The 23,175-nt window shown below is 33.6% G+C and overlaps 1 protein-coding gene across 1 annotated transcript; it reads left to right on the plus strand.

Annotated features, from left to right (window-relative positions):
* The first annotated feature begins 882 nt into the window (after positions 1-882).
* LOC110657512 (putative serine/threonine-protein kinase) lies at positions 883-5,597 on the plus strand. Its single transcript, XM_021814749.2, has 7 exons — positions 883-1,176; positions 1,617-1,728; positions 2,881-2,993; positions 3,613-3,823; positions 3,933-4,170; positions 4,647-4,797; positions 5,125-5,597. The coding sequence occupies exons 2-7, from the start codon at positions 1,668-1,670 to the stop codon at positions 5,455-5,457; spliced, it is 1,107 nt and encodes a 368-aa protein (XP_021670441.2). The 5' UTR covers positions 883-1,176; positions 1,617-1,667; the 3' UTR covers positions 5,458-5,597.
* Positions 5,598-23,175: the final 17,578 nt, after the last annotated feature.

Consider the following 23,175-nt stretch of genomic DNA (forward strand, 5'->3'; position numbering starts at 1 on the left):
ATTTTTATTTAAGGTGTGTTCTCTATATTATATGCAAGCAAAAAATAATACAAGAAAATGAAAAAATAATAATGATGTTGTTTGCTCAAAAACCAAAAATAATATAAGAAAATGGAGGAAAAGTGTAAAAGAAGGGAAGAGAGAGCAATAGAGGAAAAAATCTCTTACTTTGCCGCTAAAACTAATTAAGGGCATCGAGGGTATTTTATATTATTAGAAACCTTTGATTTACAGTAATTATGGATTAATTTGATAGGCAAATTTCACATGTAGTCACTCAATTTATGAGATCTTCATAGAAATTATTAAATTTTATTTTTTTTATAAAATTCAATGAATTTCAATTTGATTTTATAAAAGTTATTGTGATAGAAAATTAAAGGTTTCATATTAACCTACTAACCCGTCAATTATTTATAAATAAAATTATTTTATTTTATTAGTTTCTTAAAAAAAAATAAAGTACATAAAATGCATCTAGCTATCTTTTTTACCATCAAATCCCTCCTTTTTCTCCGTTTCTTCCCACCATTAATCACTAGTTAAATAATTTTATTTGTAAGTTAGAAGTTAATTTAAAAATTTTTAATTTTTGGTCATAGTAATTTTTATAAAATTAAATTAAACTTTCGTAAATTTTATGAAAAAAATTAAAATTTAATCATTTTTATAAAAAATATTTATAAAATTGAGTGATTATATAAATAATTATCCTTAATTTAATCTAATAACTTTTTTTTTCAAAAAATTAATATTAAATCATTAATTTTGAGATAATTAAGCATTGAATAACAATGTAAGCTTTCGTTAAAAATTGTTTTGTAATGAGTGTGGACGGATAGAGGTTAGTTGGGGGGCAATCTGTCTTCCCCCCACTATAACCGTCACTATCTTGAATTGGAACAGCTAAAAAGAAAAAAGCATTCGTCTAGCAAACTGAGTCTAAGAACTGGCGGGCGGAACTCTTCTCCGTCCTCAGTCGTCGCTGGATCAACATAAACCAATTTATTCTAATTTGAAATCTAAATACCGAAATCAGAAAGAATAAAAAAAAAAAAAAAAGCTCTGCATTTCTCCGCAATAGAAAGAGAAGGAATTTAAAGAAAAAAACAAGAAAGTCTGAAACTGAAACCAAGTCCACAGCTCTTAATCACTTTGTTTTCTTCTCCAATCGCGGTGAGCACTTCTTAATTACGATTCTTAGTTCATTTCTTCTTCTTTTTCTTTGTTTGCATTTTGATTTGATCACTTAGTTAATAATCTAATTAATAGAGGAATTCTTAATCAGGTTTCAAAGTAATAATTGTATGTAAATGGGAAGTTGTTACAGTAACAGACTGTCGAATGGTTTTAGCGAGTCAACTTGATTTTTATATGTGAAGATTTTTTTAAATTGGGATTTTTTTTTATTGGATTGGAATAGTAAGGTCCGGGGGTTTGAATTAATGGTGAGCGATAATGAAGTTCAATGTGGAATTAGTGCTTCTAGGACTTGAACGTCAATTCAATGTTTCTAACCTTACGAGTCTGGAAAAAATAGAATGTATTGAATGCCCCTTTTCCTCTTTGACCTCTCTTCCTATTTGTCTCTCTTCAATTATTGAATTTTTTTGAAGGTATAACTATGTGATTTGAAGGCAGCAGCAGCAGATCAATTGCAGGCAGATATGAGGTGTAGCTGTTTTGGTGCAAAAGGGAGAGCTGACGGTGCTCATCGTGCTACAGATGGTGAGAATTTCATCTGGGTATTTAACGAAGTTTAACTGTTAGTGAAGTTGCTTCAAATCTTTATCTATTTGTCTCTCATGATGGCCGCATATTATTATTGTTTTATCTGTTTCGTAATCTGAGACTACTTAGATTCTAAATTCTAACCTAGGGATTCAGCTTCAGTACTCAAGTGCTTTAAATACAAATTGTAGGCAAACTTTACCTTGCCGACCACTTAATGATGGTTTTCTATCTATGGCTTTGACACTTTATATGTTAGCTTGCAAAATATGTACCTGGGCTAATTTCACGTTTGGGGATTCTGTCTGGCAAGTTGCTGTATTTTACAAATCTTACGCAATTATAATTGATGAGGTTCAATAATGCACGTGCAACTGATATGAGTCATGCTTCTAACTGTTGGATGACATTTTTCATTTTTAATTGGCAAAGACAAGTAGAAGCCAAACCTAAAATTTGTAGAAATTAATTGATCTGTTGTCTGAATCAAGGTTTGTTTGTTTATGTTATCAGCTCAATAACACTGTTATTGACATGTGGATAGCTAAAAGGGGATTAGATCTTGCTTGAGGCCATATGGATTGTGGTGGTGGGTTTTAGGGATACTTGTGTAGTTGTGTGAAGGGTAGAGGTTTACCAGTTTTGTGGTTGTCTTAAAAGCCATTTGAACTGCAATAGTGTAAGACATTGAGCAGCTAGCAGACTGATTTTGATAATGCCCTGGCTGTTTGTAAACATAACTTTGTACAATATTATGGTCTAAAATTTTTATTATGTTTTTGGACAAATTTTCTTAGATATATTTGTTGTAAGCGATTAAGGGTTGCACATATTTTGATATTTCTAGGATATGGGCCATGTGGATTGATGTAAGCCTTGAGCTTTACCGGTAATGGTTTCGTCATTATCATCAACAAGCGAAAGAAAATCGGTTCATGGGTCTTTTATAAGTGCTTTGTACATTCTATATCAATTTAAGTTCAAGTTTGAACATTGATTGTGTTATAAATGGTGTTAATGTACTTTCAGCCACTGTATATTGTGCGACTTTATTTTTTATTTTTTTTTTCTCTCATTCTTTCTCACCCATTACTATATTTTGGCTTCCTCTTCATAATTTTTTTGTGTTGCTTCATTTTCTGTTGCTAGGGAATTCAATTCGTGACATCAACCATTTCTCTTATAATGAGTTGAGATCAGCAACAGATGACTTTCATTCAACCAATAAGATTGGACGAGGAGGCTTTGGAACTGTTTACAAGGTGCTCAGAATTTACAGATGGTTTAGCATGTTAACCTAATGGAAATTGCTGAACTTGATATTAACTCTTTGAAATGTACTCAGAACATTGCATTGATATTCCTTCTTCTTTCAACTTGTTTCTTATGCAAGTTTGATGGTCATCGTTTTGATGTATGATTGTTATAACATAAGTTTAGTGAATTTATGGTTGGCCGGGCTCAAAATTGATTGAACCAAAAATCAGAAGCATGTGATAATACACATTGTTTATTTTGGACATTTGTGGATTCTTACATTTCTTTAAGTTATAGCTGGATATTGATATTGAGTAAACATTACACATGTAAATAACAAAATTCTCCTCCATACTTGTAACACAACTGGAATGGGGAAAAAGAAAACCTGTAGTGCCTAGGCTATAGAGATTTTGATATTCTCATATTGCTATATCATGTTTTTGCTTAAGCATATGAACTTAATTTTTGTAAAGAGCATAAATTACCATTTAAAATAATCCTCTTTTTCCTTTTTCATCTTAAAGTTTCACTCTTCTGTTAAATATATATACCAGCTTTATTTCTTGTTCATCTCATGTTTATGAAGCCTTTTATTTATTTATATTTTCACAATTTTGTTAGGGAACCCTCAAAAGTGGAAGGCAAGTGGCTGTAAAGACACTTTCTGCTCAATCAAAGCAAGGAGTGCGTGAGTTTTTGAATGAGATCACTATAATATCAAAAGTTAGGCATCCAAACCTTGTTGAGTTGATAGGATGTTGTGCTGAAGGAACAAACAGAATTTTAGTGTATGAATATGTAGAAAATAACAGCCTTGATCATGCATTACTAGGTAAATTTATTAGAATTTTTAGTATGACAGGTGAAACCTCAGATATTTCTGAACACAGTAGAATTGGAATACTGATATTGTATTTTGTATTTTGTCCTTACCTTTTCAGGTCCAAATAATACAAATATTAAACTGGACTGGGGAAAAAGATCTGCAATTTGCTTGGGCATTGCTAGGGGCCTTGCATTCCTTCATGAAGAACTTGTTCCACATATTGTGCATAGAGACATCAAAGCTAGCAATGTGCTTCTTGACAAAGATTTTAACCCAAAGATTGGAGATTTTGGGTTGGCTAAACTCTTTCCAGATAACATCACTCATATTAGCACAAGAGTGGCAGGAACAACGTATGTGGTCCCTGAACTTTTAATAATTGCTTATTTTTGTTTGGCATTCTTCTTCTTGGTTGTTTTGATATACTTGCTGCTTTAAGTGGCTGATCTAGACAACTATTCAGTGGTTGTGCTGTCATGAGAAATCCCAATAACCAGTAAGTTTGTTTTTGGCCATTGAAGGATCTGGATTTGAAAAAAGATGTTTTATTTTTCTACAAGTGATTGCAAATAGAAACATTTATAATGAACAAGTAACATTATATTGTTTACATTAGTTAGGAATTAATAAATATAAAATTATTTTTTAAATATCTAATGACAATTTTTTCCATTTCTGACTTATCTATCGGGACCTTTGCCCTTGAAATTGGTGTCCTCCCCCACCCCCACCCGAAAAAAAAAACAGAAGGGGGAAAAGATAGAATGCTTATTGTGAGTGATACAAAACAAAATTAATTAACTTTGTACTTATCTTCTTCCTCATGCAGTGGTTATTTGGCACCAGAGTATGCACTGGGTGGTCAGTTAACCATGAAGGCTGATGTGTATAGTTTTGGGGTGCTTATCCTTGAAATAATTAGTGGCAAAAGCAGTACAAAGGCCAGCTGGGGAGAAATGCAAAAGCTCCTCCTAGAATGGGTGCGTTTATTTTCCTTTCCCAATTTTAGATGCAATTCCTGATACCTTCAGATTTTTATTTCTTTTCTGCTCATCAGCTTGTTTGCACAAATGTCTTACATGGATTCCTTTTGCAATATATTTTAAGTCCACATTTCCCTCTAATTATTCAAGCATTGGAACATTTTTCCTGCTTAGTGCTTACCATAAAAGATTTTCTTGTTAAGAAAAATTACATTTCTGCTCTGAGAAATCAACATTCTCTTCCATGGTTGAAGAAGTTAAAAATGATTACTCACCTTTTCTATAGTCATATTTTTCTGTCTAACAACCATTCTGCTTCAACAGGCATGGCAGCTTCATGAAGAGGGGAAACTCTTAGAAATAGTGGATCCAGAGATGGGAGATTTTCCCGAAGAAGAAGTGGTAAGATACATAAAAGTAGCCTTTTTCTGCACCCAGGGAGCAGCAAGCCGGAGGCCACTCATGAGCCAGGTTGTTGACATGCTTTCAAGGAACATCCGGCTTAATGAGAAGCTACTTTCAGCGCCGGGTTTCTTCCAAGATTCAGTAGGCGTCAGTGGGCCATCATTTTCAACTAAAAAGTCATCTGCTGACTCTTCTGCTAGCAACCAGATGAGCTCTGTTCCTGTCACAATCACTGAGGTGACCCCTAGATGAACAGGTTTATTTTTTTATTTATTTTTATTACTATGGATACTTATGTATTGGTAAGAGCTTTCAACTGGAAAATGGGAAAAATTAGTTAGTAGGCACATTCATATACTTCATTACTCAGTAAAGTGGCAAATTATATTGAATGCTGAAGGTGATGATGTGAGGCAATTATTTGTATGGTTATTAGGCGTGTTATTTAGGTTTTTTAGTGCTATTGGGCGTGATTGTCATTCACCGTTTGTTCAGGTCGCCGATTAAATATTGTCGTCCTTAATTTATGCCACTTCATAAGGTTTACAGACCACTGAGTAATATTAAAAAAATATGAACCCCTTTTGCAGGATCTTAGCAATTAATGATATTCAGAGTGTTTGGATTAGAGGTTTAATATAGCCGATAAAGGTTTCATACTCAATAATTACTTTAAAATTCATTTTGTAAAAATACTGAACTGTTGTTGTTCAGTTGATACGCTCTTACGCTCTTAAACTGTTATAATTTCAAAATATATAAAAAAAAATATATACATTTTTAGAGTTATTCTCAAACGGTTGTTGCTGCTTCCAAATAAAATTATTTTACCCTTAATTTGTATACATCTCAATATTATATAGAGAACGCATATATGTATATATATTACACTGTTATTTATACTTTTTTATATTATTTAATTTTTATTTATTTATTTCAATAATAAAATAAATATAATATAATAAATAAAAAAATTATATATTTATTTAAAAAATAAATATAAATAATATAATAAATTAATAATTATATATTTATTAATAATTACATGTTATATAATATATATATTTTTTTATTAGTCATTTTATAAAATTTTATTAAATATTTAATATGATTTAATTATCATTAATTATTAATTACCAACTAATAATAATAATTATTAATTAACTGCATTTAATAATTAAATTAAATAAGCACTTAGTGCCCGTTTCTAGGGGTGTGCAAACGGTCGGTTCGGTTCCGAACTGATAAAATCGAAAATTGAAAATAAAAAATTTTAAAAACCTAACCGAACCGATTGATAAGAGAAAATCGAATCGATAAATATCGGTTCGGTTCGGTTTTAAACCGATCAAACTGAAATTTATAAAATTTCATATTTTTAACATTAAATCTAAATAATAAAAACATAAAAACAAAAAAAATTAGAAATCAAAACTCAAAAATCTTAATGTTCGGTTCGGTTTTCTTTGATTTCGGTTCGGTTCGATTCGGTTCGATTCAATTTGGTTCGATTTTTTTATTTTCTATATATATTAATAATTTTGGTTCGGTTCGATTTTTTTGATTTTTTTTATGAAAATAACCGAACCGAACCAATTAATCTGAAATTATTAAAATTATAAATCGAACCGAACCGTTTAAATTTTAAAACCGAACTGATTAAACCAAATTAACCAATTTGGTTCGATTTTTTAATTTAAACCGAAAACTGCACACCCCTACCCTTTTCATAGTCCAGTCCATATTTCCATGTTTCTAGGTTACACTTAACGTGTAACATGGTGCAAACTGAAAGGAAAGAGTTTGGATCAGACAAGGGGTTAAGTGTAACATGATGCAGACTGAAAGGAAAGAATTTGGATGAGACAAAGGGTAGACATAACTGTCCATGAATGAAAATGTCACATTTCTTTTTATTTTTTTTTTTTAAGTAGAAATAAATAAACCTAATCCACGTTAATGGTGAGAATAGACTACACCTTAAAATTATAACAATTTAAAAAAATTTTTGTTCTCATATAATTTAATACACATACTTATTCATTGTCAATATGAAATTCAGAAGGAATATCCCAAATTTGCACGCCGTACACAGAGGAAGACCACCCCAAATGTTCACATTTCAATTGCTTATTGCTGCCGTCATTATTACTTTATTACCATATATATGTGAGATTATAATTTGTATTATTTTTTTAATAATAATAATATAAATTATTTTCAGTTCATTTTGAACTAAGAATTTGTATTATCTAAATTCATGTTAAATTATTTATTTATGATAAAAAAATATAAAAATACATTTTTCATTCAATTAATAATTTAATTAAACATTAGAAAACAATTAATTGATATTATCTTTTTTTTAAGCAAGTATTGAAGAAGTTTAATAATAAATATTTTATTAATTCTAAATTAAAAAAACAATGAAATTTATCTCAATAATATTGGATTTTAAAATTCAACTATTGATCCATGCAGAGTTCTAGATTTAAATAAAAGACAATAAAAGCGAATCAAAATATTTTCTGTTTAAACTTATGGAGAAAGTAAATAGGTTAATTATAAATAAAGCCACCTGTCACATGAGAAAAAATAGTTGAACAGGAGTAAGCGTTCGACTCAGAGAGTAAGATATTGATTTTAAATATAATTTTTATAACTATATAAATCTAATGCATTTCGATGTATAAAATGCAACACATTCACATAGTTCAAATAATTCAATCAATATTTGCACAAAAAGATAACTTAGAGCACACTCACAGCCATGTGTCACATCAATATATATACGAGAGCTGATCCCCTATATAGCTTTTTTAATTTAATACTTGCTAGCGAGGTCAACTCAATCCGGACTTTCGCTTAATAATTCAAGTATAGGGGCCAGTGAGATCAACTCAAAGCTGTGCTCACCTCAACTTATCTATATATAAGGATCGGGTTTCAGCAAGTCAAGTTCTAACCGCGACTATTCATCTTACCCATATCCATATCCACACCATACTCACACTAACACACACACACAGAGCTCCAAGTTATCTTAATGCAACATCTACAAATAAAATCAATAATATATGCAGCAAAGGAGCATGCATAACATTTAACTAATTATATACATACATATGAGTGAATGCATGAGCGTGTCTTGAATATAAATTAATAATATTAAAATTACAAATAAAATCAATATCAAACTCATAATGCAACTCAATACTTATTGGTTCTACTGAGAAGAAGAAAATTGTTGATTTGGATCACCTGAACAGAAGACAAAGTTATTGCCCTTGCTCAACCCCTATTTCTGCTCCTATTCATCATCTTTCTCCTTTTCTTTCTTTAATTTCTTGATTTTCAAACTACTCTTCCTCTTTTTCCCTTGTCGACGTCCATCTTTGCTAGAGAAATCTCAAAAATCTAGCCACCATCTTTCTCCTTCCTTTCTTCTTTTTCTTCTTCTCTCTTTCTCTCTTTTTCCTTTCCTTTTCTCTTTCCCGATTCTTCTACTCTCCATTTTTTTTTCCTTCTTCTTTTTTTTTTTTTATAATTCTAGAGAAGGGCTGCCAGCTGTCTCTCTTTTTTAAAAAATTTCATTTTGGTCCTTGAATTCTCTAAAAATCATATTATTCACCCTAAAACTTCTAAAACTTTACTTTTAGGTCCAAAATTAAATTAAACTTTTCTTTCCAAAACTTTATAAATTATATTTCCATTCAAATAATAACCATATTTAATATTTCTTCAAAAATTGGGGTGTTACAATTAGTATGACAATTTCATATATTAGATCATATTAAATAAGTTATTCTTATGATTTAATAACTTAAAATTAAAAATATGTATAAAATTAAAAAAAAAAAAGTGATATGGCAATGGTATCATTGACAACGGCTAAGTTCAAAAAAAATTTTAGTAGTATAATAACTTTTATAAAATTGTGCCTTATGTTTTAATAAATTTGTTATAATTATAATAATTGTAATAATTAAATAGTTAAAATAGGCTAAGATTAATTAAATTTAATTAAAAAATTTAATGAGTTCATATTTTAATTTAAAATGTTATTTTTTATTAGTCTAACTAAATTGAAAAATTAATTACTCATATTTTTAAATTTTTTTTATTAATTTTCTTTTAAGTAATAAAAAAATTTAAAAATAATCAAATTATGGGAGTGAGATACACAAAGACACTTAAATTTAAATGTTACATTTCTTTATGGAAATGTTGTATCATTAATTGATTTTTTTATTGACTCAATTAAATAAAAAATTTAATTAACTAATATTCTAATAATATAAAATGCTAATTTTTTTAATTCATTCATTCATAAACTGCAATCAACATAATATACATAATATAATATTATCATAATATATTGATTTTTATTTAGTCATTTATTATCATAATATTAAATTACCATGATTGTGTTTTACTCCTAATTAAAGTTAGTTTGTAGTTTTTCAATTTTTTATACATTTAATTTATTAATCTTAAATAAAGTTAGAATATATTTTTTTAAACCATCTTTATTTTATTTTATTTTATTTTTATTTACTAATAATTGTTTCTTCCAATTATTTTGCTATATATGTAACATTTTTATATACCCAACTAATTTTAAAATTAATTAATTTCTTAGGTTTTCTCTACCATCAATTTTCAATAATTGCAAGATTATTATATTTAATTGCAAACTCCGCCTAAATAGTTTGTGCTTAGCCAGTCCCAAGCCCGGATAAAAGAGGAGGGTTGCGGTAGGTGACAACCAGCGTAAAAATTTCGTCACACCTCATGATATGAATATTTACATTAGTTTTAGATGAATTGATGAAACATATACAAGAGAGTATCCCTTGGTGCATGATGTTTGCAGATGATATAGTTCTGACGAATGAGATGCAAGAAGGAGTCAATAGAAAGCTAGAGTGTAACACCCTCACTGTAACAATTCCGTACATTCTACTGTTCCAGTGACAGGTGTTGGTCTGGACAATTAGAACGTCTGGAAAAAAATATTTAGACTAGAGTGAGGAGTCATAAATAACTCAAATAATATTAAGAAAAATTTAGGAAAAATTTTAGAAATAAAATACAACCAAGTTAAATGAGCCGGTGCCCTAGCGATGGGTAACCTCGTGAAAAGTTGCAGTCTTCGCAGCTAGGAGACCTAAACCCGGGAGAAAATTTATGAAATAATTATTGGGACTCCAGAGAAGAGTCATTGAGGTTTTGATGGCATTAGAATGCTAAGAAAATGCTTAGAAAATTTATTCAATCGGTACAGATAATTTTAGTCTTTTAAGCTAAATGAAGGGTATTTTGGTCATTTCGCCTTCAGAGACGATTTTTGACCATCTTGTCCATTCAAGTAAGGGAGAATTATGTCCAAAAATATGAATAAATATTGAAAAAAAATAATTAAAAATGAGTAAAGAAGGAAGAAAGAAAATAAAAATAAAAATGAGATTAAACGCTAATTATGACATAAGCTTTAAGTAAAATGATGTAATTAAAATTTGTTCCACCAATCATACTTAGACAAGCACATATAAAAAGACAAAAAAAAAAAGAAATAAACCAAAAATTCATTCATCTTCTTCATTTCTCAAAAGTTGGTCGAAGCTCTCCCTCTTCCAAAGCTTTCCACCATTGTTACTCTCTTTAAGCTTAAATTTCCTTAAAATCTCACCATATTTCCCATAATTATCTTCATAAAAACTTAACATCTAACCTAGCTAGAGTGTTTGGAAGTAAAAGGAAGCAAGAATCTTGAAGTTGGCAAGAAAGAGACTTTGCTAAACAAAGGTTAGTGCTATAATCATCCTACTTCTTTCCTTTAAGTGTTATAAGCATGCTAAATCAAGTTAGTATGACATGAAATTGAAGAAAATATCAAGCATATGGGAACTTAAATTTTTGGCAGCTTTGATGTATGAGGGTATGATGAGTTTAATTGGTATTAAACTTGCCTAGAAATGGTATTAGATATGTATATATGTGATGGATATGTTGATGGAGTATAGGTTGCATGGAAGTTGAGTATGGAAGTTAGGGTTTAGAGCAAACTTAGGGTTTTGCTCATGTGTTGGTGAATGGAAGTCCTAATTGTCAATTAGTGACAATTTGGCTATGTTTGATGAGGAATTGAAGCGAATTATGGCTTTGGATTTGAGGTTGGGTATGCTGCCTCATAGGACCCGCAAGGCTGGATGTGAGTCCAGCAAGTTTGGGTAGCTGTAACTTGAGTTGTGTAGGTTCAATTGGTGCAAAGCGAATTGGACATGAAACTAGACACATAATGACACAACTTTGATGAAGAAACCTTGCCTAGAAAACAAACTTAGGATAACCTAAAAATTAGCCAAATTCGGGTAACCAATTCTGGACCTGGTAAAAGTGATCAAATAAACAATGTTTGTTCATTTGGGCATAACTCAGAGTATAAATATCCAATTGACCTGAATTTTATATCAATAGAAAACATAGACAAACAACTTTCATGAAGAACACAAACTCAAATTCTGAACCTAACCAATTCAAATTGCTAGTCCAAATTAGGACACCAAATTTGGCATTTGCCCAGAAAATCTGGGTAACGACCAATCCGGCCAGTTATGGTAAATTGACTATAACTTGAGCTACAAAACTCCAAATGGAGTGATTCAAAAAGGAAATTAAAGAAGACACATAAAGAAACTGTAACACCCCTGATTTTTTATATATTATTATTGGGCTTCGTATAGGTATCCTCAATTCGCGGAAATTCGACAGTTGTCCGGATCTGTGAATTTCCGGCCAGACAGACCAGCTACCGAAAAAGTCTCCGAATTGGATCGAGGTTTTGGCTACCCCACCATTGTCAGGCATCCCGAGCGCGTTCCCGAAGTCGGAATCGGCAAAGGTAAACCCGAACCTTATTTTTTCGTAATTTTCTAGTGCTTAAATAGGATTAAAAATCCATAAAATATTCGTGGTAGGTTAGAAAATTACGATTCTTTTTGCAATAGCTTAGTAATATTTCTAAGGACCAGCAAGTAGTTTTATAATTTTTAGAGCTTATTTGAGCAGTTTTGCAAAAATGATCAATTATAAGGACTAAATTGAAATTTTACATATTGTGATGAATGATTGATTTGATGGGCGGGAGGGGCTGTGTGATGTGATTGAGTTGTGGATATATGGATTGTGGATATAGAAGTGTGTTTTGAGCCCTTTGCGAGTTGGGTAGGTCCTAGGTATAGGGAGATTCTGGGATTTTCGGCACGACTTAGGACGTATTGGGTCTTTTCTTGATTTGTATTGGGTCATTTGTATTAAATAATTGTAATATAATTGTCAGGTGAGCCGGGACAGCCTTCTTCCTCTGCCCAGCCGCCACAGTGATTGCCGTCAAGTCTGTGAGTAAAATATTAATTTTAATTGTAATTTCGATATTATTATATGTTCAAGCATGCCCATGCATCACTTATATGCAAATATTTATGTAGTTAAACTCTAGGCACGATTTATGTTGCATTCATAACTGTTAGCGTGCCATGGATGTTGTTGTGGTAATTTGGAGCAGTGTGCGTGCGTTGGCGTGCATGTGATGTGGTGTGGACTATGGATAGGACGGGTAGACACGGCTTGAGATCTTCGCTGGGACCCGGTCCTTCGGGGTAGACACGGCTTGAGTTCTTCGCTGGGACCCCGATTTGGTTATTAAGTGGAAGTCCGAGCTGAGTTCTTCGCTGGCACCAGGTTGGATTTAAGAGAGCTGTATAGGGGATCAACTCCCATATATTATGATTGATGTTACAGGGTGCGTGAGTGCTTCAAATTACCTTTTTGTTGTTATGATGTGAAAATATGGTTGCTGTTGCATTTCACTCCACAGGTTGCATTAGTTCTAGATAGTTATAGAGATTATGGTTAAAATTGATATTTTACTCTCTGAGTCGAACGCTCACTCCTGTTCAATATTGTTTTTCTCAACTAGGAGGATTTTATTGTGGTTTACTTGCTTTTCTCCTTCGCAAGTTGTTTATCAATAGTTTTGTAATTTTATTTACTCCTAGAATTTTCGCATGTGTTAGAAATATTTAAATGATTCGGGTCTATAATATAAATTGTCATGTGGACCTGTAAAATTATATGCATGTTTGATGGATTGGATGAGGGAGCTGAGCTCCCATTTATTTTTATGCCGATATGAGTATGTGGAGGGTGAGCTGAGCTCCCCAATTGATGATATATTTTGTTTACAGGTCGGATGAGTCAAAACTTCCCCGTTGAAAGGTTCACTTTATGGCCGGACTCTGTCCGGTTGGTTTCTTGAAATTGGGCCCAAATGGGCCTTAGAGTTGGGTTAATGAACAGTTAGGCTTACTACGGGCCTCGGGGGCTTTAGGCTGGCCCAGGTCCTAGTGCCGGTCCGACCCATAGGTTGGGTCGTGACAAATGTGGTATCAGAGCTTAGGCTCTAGATTCATGGGAAAGAATATAATTGGGAGTGTAAAAAAGAGTCTTGTTAGGATGTTACATGCGGAGCATAGGATTCTGTTTTGTCTTTTCTGTAATTCTTTGTTTCTAGATTCTGCGTTATACCTCGGGAAATATAAAAGTACCTCAGTTAGTGTCTTGATTTTCGTGGAGTACATAGAAATGTGAAATAGAGTTAGCAGACATGTTGAGGTCTATCATGAAGATACGTACTCCAAGAAATGCTATGTTTCTGTCTGTATGGGTTTAAATGGTGTGCCTATTTCGTGCAAGGCACGAGTACATAAAGGTGAGGATACCACTGCTGGCAGTCATCAGTGGGTGACCCAGTCAGAATAAGTTTATGATAATAGAAGATTCAAGAGAGATAAGAAATTAGGAGACCTAGTCGGTCAGGACGTATCGTAGTAACTATACAATGTTCTCGATGTCTGCTCTGTAAGCTGCAGATTACAGTACCGACATGAGATTATTGTGTAGAGCTACGTACTTCCCTGTAGTGCTTATGATGAGGATGTTGCGAGGTCTACTGTTTTGGTACGATAATACGAGCAGTTTTATATCTGCAGAGGAGTTGGGAACTCCTGGTTAAGAGTTTAGAGCTAAAATATCGAAAGGTCACAATTGGGTGGTAACTAGAGTCAGTGACTCAGTTACCCAAGCATGAGCTAGAGTTACAGTAAGAGTTGCCATCAGACTGAGGTTTGGACTAGTTGCAAAGTAAAGGTGACACCTATAGAGTGAGACCATCTAGTCTTCGGTATGGAATTTTGGATGATTTTTTGCAGTATGACAAACATTTTGCTTAGAGCTTAGTGAGAATAGTATACCTTGTGTGTATTAGTATGGAATAAAGTACAACCCTACTACCTAGGGAAGGTCAAAACTATGAATTAATGATTCACAGAGCTATAATATGATAGGAGAGTCATTAATTTGACATGGTTTGGGCAACGTGGTAAATGTAGTACCTTTGTTGCAGCAAGTTAGGGTATAGTCCTATATTTTCAGAAGGGATCGAAAGTTATTATTAACAATGGGGACCAACAAAATAGTGCCCCAGATGGGACTGTAGAGTGTGGTAGAGAGTAGTTGGCTCGGGTATCCTGGAGAGGATACAAGTCCCATTATAGGAATCATATATAGTCAAGATCATGATGGATGTAAATCCTTTAAATTGGATGGCAGGTTTGGGTGCCCGGAATCTTAAATATTGGCGAATTGAGTAAATATAGAAAAAAATAATAATAATAATAATAACAAATAAATAAAATTACTGCAGAATCAGTTCTCGAGGTAGTAAGGATATTATGTAAGCTAAAGGATAAGAATAGAGATCCTACAATAAAAGTATGACTGTAATTTCCTGAGTTCCTTTCTAACTTCACATTATTCAAAACAATAGTATAATCTAATTATAATAGTGTTAAGAGAAATAAATTAGCGAAGATAAATTATAGAAGGCCAATGGATAGAGGAAGTGCAGAATGAAGGTTTGGATAATTGATTACAGATGCAATATAATCTAAATGCCAGTGGAAGTACTAGCTAGAGTGGTCAAAGGACCAAATCTGAGTAGCACAGATATGTGATAACGTGGTAGAGACTCTGAAAAAGATATAGTTAGCAGGTACAGCTGTCATGTTAGGAAGAAGAATGGAACCAGGGATAGAATAGTTAAGTTCTATTTTGGATAAGAAAAAGGAAATAAATGAAAGGACAACCTAAAGGGCGCGTAACAAAAGGAACGAAGTTAAGATATAGGGTAGGCTAAGTGTTATTCTTGGCAAGGAGAATGACAATGATGGAAAACCCAAAATGGGACCACATTAGTAAGAACAGTGATGGAGGTATGGAATACAATAATAATGAGTAAAAGCTAGAAGGTGTGCGATGATATTGTGGACTATCTAATTAGGCAGAGAAGAAGAAGTTAGTAAGTAGTAAGTTTAATAAAAATTAATCTAAGGGATCAAAAAGGTATGATGAGAGGAAAAGAATGATAGATAATGACACAGAGGCTTTAAGTTAGACTTTTGAGATAGTGACAAGGTAGTTAGAGGTTCATTATGAATGTCAGGCAAACATTTTTAGTGTGATCAACAGAATCACTTTGTAGTGAAGCAATAACGACATGACAACAGTAGGGGTAGAACGAGAAGTGACAAGTCTGGGTGGTTATAAATCACTAGAAAGTTCAAGGATCAAACTAATGACCATAGATAAGATTAGAATTAGTGTTGGAAGAATCTATTAGTAAGAGAAATCTTTCAGGAATCAACAAAAGTTAAGGCACAATATAAACGATGATGGATATGAATCAGAGGTCGAGTATAAGTAAAGTTAATAAATTATAAAATATTATGTCAGGAAGGACAATGGTTCGGTAAAGAGTTCATGCAGATGACATCTTATAGGTAGAGCACAATTGTGCTAGGAGATGATGAAATTTTAAGAGAAAGACCAAGAAACATAGGTTAAATGTTGTTATATGGACAATCCAGCGTAGTTGAATATAAGAGGACATTTTTCTTTCTATCCAAGTTTAGCTTGTGCTATTGGTTCTAGAGGGCTGTATAAGGAACAAAAATTGAGGCAAGGAGACCTAGTTATTTGAGATTTTAATAGGCACCAATTCATATACAATTTCTGATATGAGAATGACAAGAAGTGCATACCTAGTGTTAAGTATGAAAGGACGATCAGAGTAATGACAGGAGTTAAATTGAGTTAGCTACTAAGGTTTGCGACTGTTCTAAACTATGAGCTAGATGAAGTACTATTTATGGATGAGTTTCAATAGATGAAATTGTTACTAATGGGAAAAGTTGAGGCTGGAGTTTGGAAAGCTATGGGCAATATATGTGATTATATTAAGGAGAATGAACATGTGAAGTATCTTGTTTAGAATTAAGGCATGGCACACATTTTCCATAGCCGTGTTAGTTCAGATGGAACTTATAGTTCTGGGGCTCATATCCATCCAGGATAAGCAATTTCCTACTAAGGCTGGTAGGGAATGATAATATTCGATAGTTAAGTTGGGAAAAGGGGTATACAAGGAAAATTTTCTATGGTTAATTACAAGTGTTACATAAGGTGAAGAATGTGCTAATAGGAGTAAATCGTAAGGTTAGAATTCCTGAAGTAATAGAACTAGTAATCAAGATAAGACTAAGAAACAAAATGAAAGTTAAAGTTGATGATGGGATAGACATCTTTGAAGGAAAATGTGTAAGGATGAGATAGGACTAAAAATTAAGGAATAAGTACAGCAGGTTGAAAAGATATCAACAATACTAAAAAATAGGAAAAGGGAAGTGGATAAGATCCAAAGGACAGGAAGAGAGCTCGATAGAGTCAGTTATAATGATGAGGATAAGGAGTGTCTAACCACTGCCCCTGTGTTAACACTACCTATGAGCGGTGAAGGATACACCGTGTACTGTGACGCCTTCAGAGTTGGCCTAGGGTGTGTTTTGATGCGGAATGGAAAAGTAGTGGCTTATGCTTCAAGGCAGCTGAAGAGGCATGAGCAGAACTATCCCACCCATGATTTGGAAATGGCGGCTGTAGTCTTTGCACTAAAAATCTGGAGACACTACCTATATGGTGAAGTGTGCGAGATATACACCGACTATAAGAGTTTGAAGTACATCTTCCAACAGAGGGATTTAAACTTGAGACAGAGGGATTTAAACTTGAGACAGAGGAGATGGATGGAGCTTCTGGAAGACTATGATTGCACCATCCAGTACCACCCTGGGAAGGCCAATGTAGTAGCAGATGCTTTAAGCAGAAAATCTTACGCGGTTGGCGCACATTTCAGCAGAGAAGAGACCGTTGATTCAGAAAGTACATGAGTTGATGGATCAAGGTTTAATCCTAGATCTTTCAGATGAGGGGGTCTTGTTGGCTCATTTTTCAGTGAGGCCAGACTTGCGAGATAGAGTTAGAGTTTCCCAACACAGAGACCAACAATTAATGAAGATCATAGAAAGAGTACAGCAGGGTGAAGGTGGTGAGTTTGGATTTGCCAATGATGGCGCCCTAGTGCAAGGTTCTAGGATATGTGTGCCCAATGTGGACAACCTCAGAAATGAAATCATGCGAGAGGCACACTATACACTGTACAGTGTCCACCCAGGTTCCACCAAGATGTACCATGATGTGAGAGATAGCTATTGGTGGAATGGCATGAAGAGAGGCATAGCAGACTTTGTGTCCAAGTGCTTGACTTGTCAGAAGGTGAAGTTTGAACACCAGAGACCGTCAGGGAAGTTTCAAGAGCTCCCTATCCCAGAATGGAAGTGGGAAATGATTTCTATGGATTTTGTGGGTAATTGTAGACCGCCTAACCAAATCAGCTCACTTCTTGCCTGTGAAGACTACATATTCTGTGGCACAGTACGCCCGGCTCTACATTCGAGAAATAGTCAGATTGCATGGAGTTTCGGCTTCCATAATATCTGACAGAGGGCCCCAGTTCACTTCTCGATTTTGGAGAAAGTTGCAGGAGGCACTTGGCACAAAGTTGAACTTCAGTACGGCTTTCCACCCTCAGATAGATGGGCGATCAGAAGGACAATCCAAACATCGGAAGACATGCTTCGCATGAGTGTTTTGGATTTTGGAGATCAATGGGATGAGCGGCTAGCTTTGGTGGAGTTTGCCTACAACAATGATTATCACTCCAGTATAGGGATGCCACCCTATGAGGCACTATATGGAACAAAGTATAGGTCTCCTCTGTGTTGGACGGAAATGGGGGAAGCGAAGGTGCATGATGTAGACCTAGTGCAGTACACTTCAGAGATAGTTCCTTTAATCAGGAACGATCAAAACAACTTTTCAAGAGGCGTAAGAGTTATGCACCCTGCACGGAGGGATGTGGAGTTTGCAGTAGGCGACTACGTATTCCTGAAGATTTCTCCAATGAAGGGAGTCATGAGATTTGGAAAGAAGGGCAAGTTGGCACCTCGGTATATTGGACCTTTTGAGGTTACTGATAGAGTTGGAGCGATTGCTCACCGGTTGGAGCTACCACCCAACCTTTCTCACGTTCATCCCGTGTTTCACATCTCTATGCTCAGGAAATACATTCCCGATCCTTCTCATGTACTACAGTCGGATGTAATAGAACTAAAGGAGAACTTGACATTTGAGGAGCAACCTGTAGCCATAGTGGACTACCAAGTGAGACAGCTAAGATCAAAACAGATCCCTATGGTTAAGGTTTTGTGGAGGAGCCAGTCAGTGGAAGAGTGCACCTGGGAGTCAGAACGGGACATGCGTAGCAAGTATCCTTATCTGTTCAATGTGTAATCATGTACTTTATTCTGCCTTGTGTAAAATTCGAGGACGAATTTTCTATAAGGGGGGAAGAATGTAACACCCCTGATTTTTTATATATTATTATTGGGCTTCGTGTAGGTATCCTCAATTCGCGAAAATTCGACAGTTGTCCGGATCTGTGAATTTCCGGCATGCACTGACCACTCAGGAAAAGTCTCCGAATTGGATCGAGGTTTTGGCTACCCCACCATTGTCAGGCATCCCGAGCGTCCCGAAGTCGGAATCGGCAAAGGTAAACCCGAACCTTGCTTTTTCGTAATTTTCTAGTGCTTAAATAGGATTAAAAATCCATAAAATATTCGTGGTAGCTTAGAAAATTACGATTCTTTTTGCAATAGCTTAGTAATATTTCTAAGGACCGCGGGGCAGAGTTTTATAATTTTTAGAGCTTATTTGAGCAGTTTTTGCAAAAATGATCAATTATAAGGACAAAATTAAAATTTTACATATTATGATGAATGATTGATTTGATGGGCCCAGGAGGGGCTGTGTGATGTGATTGAGTTGTGGATATATGGATTGTGGATATAGAAGTGTGTTTTGAGCCCTTTTGCAGGTTGGGTAGGTCCTAGGTATAGGGGAGATTCTGCCGGATTTTCGGCACGACTTAGGACGTATTGGGTCTTTTCTTGATTTGTATTGGGTCATTTGTATTAAATAATTGTAATATAATTGTCGTGAGCGGATGACCTTCTTCCTCCGCCACCGCCACAAAGTGATTGCCGTCAAGTCCGTGAGTAAAATATTAATTTTAATTGTAATTTCGATATTATTATATGTTCAAGCATGCCCATGCATCACTTATATGCAAATATTTATGTAGTTAAACTCTAGGCACGATTTATGTTGCATTCATAACTGTTAGCGTGCCATGGATGTTGTTGTGGTAATTTGGAGCAGTGTGCGTGCGTTGGCGTGCGTGTGATGTGGTGTGGACTATGGATAGGACGGGTAGACACGGCTTGAGATCTTCATTGGGACCGGTCCTTCGGGTAGACACGGCTTGAGTTCTTACTGGGACCCCGATTTGGTTATTAAGTGGAAGTCCGAGTGAGTTCTTCACGCACCAGTTGGATTTAAGAGAGTCGATAGGGATCAACTCCCATATATTATGATTGATGTTACAGGTGCGTGAGTGCTTCAAATTACCTTTTGTTGTTATGATGTGAAAATATGGTTCTTGTTGCATTTCACTCCACAGTTGCATTAGTTCTAGATAGTTATAGAGATTATGGTTAAAATTGATATTTTACTCTCTCGAGTCGAACGCTCACTCTGCTCAATATTTTTCTCGTGCTACAGAGGATTTTATTGTGGTTAACCAGCTTTTCTCCTTCGCAGGTTGTTTATCAATAGTTTTGTAATTTTATTTACTCCTAGAATTTCCGCATGTGTTAGAAATATTTAAATGATTCGGGTCTGTAATATAAATTGTCATGTGGACCTGTAAAATTATATGCATGTTTGATGGATTGGATGAGGGAGCTGAGCTCCCATTTATTTTTATGCCGATATGAGTATGTGGAGGGTGAGCTGAGCTCCCCAATTGATGATATATTTTGTTTACAGGTCGGGTGAGTCAAAAACTCCCCGTTGAAAGGTTCACTTTATGGCCGGACTCTGTCCGGTTGGTTTCTTGAAATTGGGCCCAAATGGGCCTTAGAGTTGGGTTAATGAACAGTTAGGCTTACTACGGGCCTCGGGGGCTTTAGGCTGGCCCAGGTCCTAGTGCCGGTCCGACCCATAGGTTGGGTCGTGACAGAAACAACTTTGGTGAAGAAAATTTTACCAAATTTCCACTGTAACAATGACCAATGGAACAATAAACTTAAGGTATGAAAATTAAAAATTTTGAATAACATAAGATAAGCTTTGAAATGGTATTGGCAATCAATGCCAACAAAAATAAAATGCAAAATGTGGTATCTTGGTGAACTTTGGTTCAACAAATCTATTATGTATTAAAAAGTCAATTTTTTTGTAGAAATAGTTAAGTGAATAGTAACCTCAATGAAATGAATGCAAGGGACCAAAACTTAAATTGCTAATGATACCTCACTTAAATGATTTAATGTTTGTTTAAATTATGTGATTAGTTTGATGGGATTTGTAGGCTTATCACAAATGGAACTTAGGAGAAATAGTTGATATAATTTGAAATGTGAATTATAAATTACTATAAAGAAAATATTAAAGGTATAAATAATGTGTAAACAATATTTGGGGGCTTTCCCTTTTTATTGAATAAAAAAAAATAAAAATTTGCTTGATCCTAGATACATGTGAATTGGTGTAATAGATTAGAGATGAAATTGTAAATGAACTATACAAATGAAATTTATGAACATATGCATTAGATAAAAAAATGAATTTGGACATTGTATACCCCCTAGGAAATAAAATAAAACCTATTGACACTTAATGGTACATGAGTAAAATTAAGAGTAATCATAAATACTTAGTAAGCAAAAACATTTCTTGAATTTCAAATGATAAATTATATAAATAGTATAATAAATAAATGAACCATATTAATATATGAATGAGACATTAGTTCTCATTATTGTAGAAAGGAAAAACACTTTGAGTACAATGGTACATGAGAACCATTGTTTTGAATTGTGATAATTATGGATAACATAATGAATATATAAATTACGCATAAATTATATAAATATTAGACTTAGATATTTATGTTTCTATTATGAAAAAGATTAAAATGCTAAAAATTATAATTAGAACCTATAATAAAATAATGAAACTTATAAACACTTAATGGTACTATGTGCCCATATATTGCTTAGACACGTGTGTCAGATTGAATAGATTGGCATGCCAATAGGGTATTGTTTTAGTAGTACTGCGTAAAGTTTTGTGCCCGTATTCATGGCTTTATGCCCGTATTCATGGCTTTATACCCGTATTCATGGCTTATGCCCGCACTCATGGCTTTTAGCCATATTATATGTTATTATGGCTTTTTAGCCATACTGACTGGATACGTGGTTGACGTTTCACGTCCCATGGTATGACGGCCCGAGACACCGCGGTGTCCAGTGCCAACGACCGTTATCCAATTTAGTCAGGCTGTCATAGGTTACCTGGGCAGTGTAAATTATTGAAATTATTTAAAAACATTAATAATTAAAAACATTAGAAAGTATTGAATGAAATGAGAAAAAAAAAAAAAAAAGATTAGCAATAAAAACATAACTGAATCAAGTAGTACAAATGAAATTTTTAGAATTGTAGGAACCGAAAATACAATACTCTTAGAATAAAATATATATTAAATATTATTACTGTAAGGCTATAAACGCGGTACTTTCAAAGAGGAATGAATTAGCATATAAGATAGTTAATACTAGAAATATCATTTTAAATCAAATTGATACTTGAATATCTAGAATGTTTGATTCTTTCTTATTTGTATACATTATTTCTTATTATATTATTGCACCACTAAGCAGAAATGCTTAGCGCGATGGATTTGTTTCCTTCGCGCAGGTATTGAAGGCAAAACCCAGTGGATATTAGACTGAGATTTTGAAGTCCAGTTCTGTAGAAGTGTCAGAAGAGTTCAAGGTTGTCACTTCCTCAGTAATGCATGTAGATAGGGCCCATGTAGATCACATTATGTATTTTGTATGTAAAAAATATTTCGTATGTTGTAATGTAAACAAAGAATTTGTAAGAAATATTTATGTGATGTAAATTAATAAATTGATTAGTTCATATGTAATTAATTTATAGATCATGTAAATTATAAACTTGTGTAATTAGTTTATAAATCATGTAAATTTATATAATTTGAAATTTTTACATATAAATTAAGTATGAATGAAAATGTATGGAAATGATTATGAAATTGAAATATATGGATGAGATTTGAAATATGAGATGACTATGAGAATGATTTATAAGATAATTATGATTAGTATGGATAAGATTTTATTGTGAAAATATTGTTGAATTTCAAGCAGGTAAATAGTAAAATACGCCAAATGGTAATAGAAACAGGGGAAACTCCGCTAGTTTCTCCTTAGTAAAATAATTGATATTAAGATATAACGAGTTCAAAATTACATAAGAAATAAAGTAAGATAAGTTAGGGTGCTCCGGCGCTGAGTG

The sequence above is a fragment of the Hevea brasiliensis genome, chromosome 11 (genome assembly GCF_030052815.1).
Source record: "Hevea brasiliensis isolate MT/VB/25A 57/8 chromosome 11, ASM3005281v1, whole genome shotgun sequence".
Lineage (NCBI taxonomy): Eukaryota > Viridiplantae > Streptophyta > Magnoliopsida > Malpighiales > Euphorbiaceae > Hevea > Hevea brasiliensis.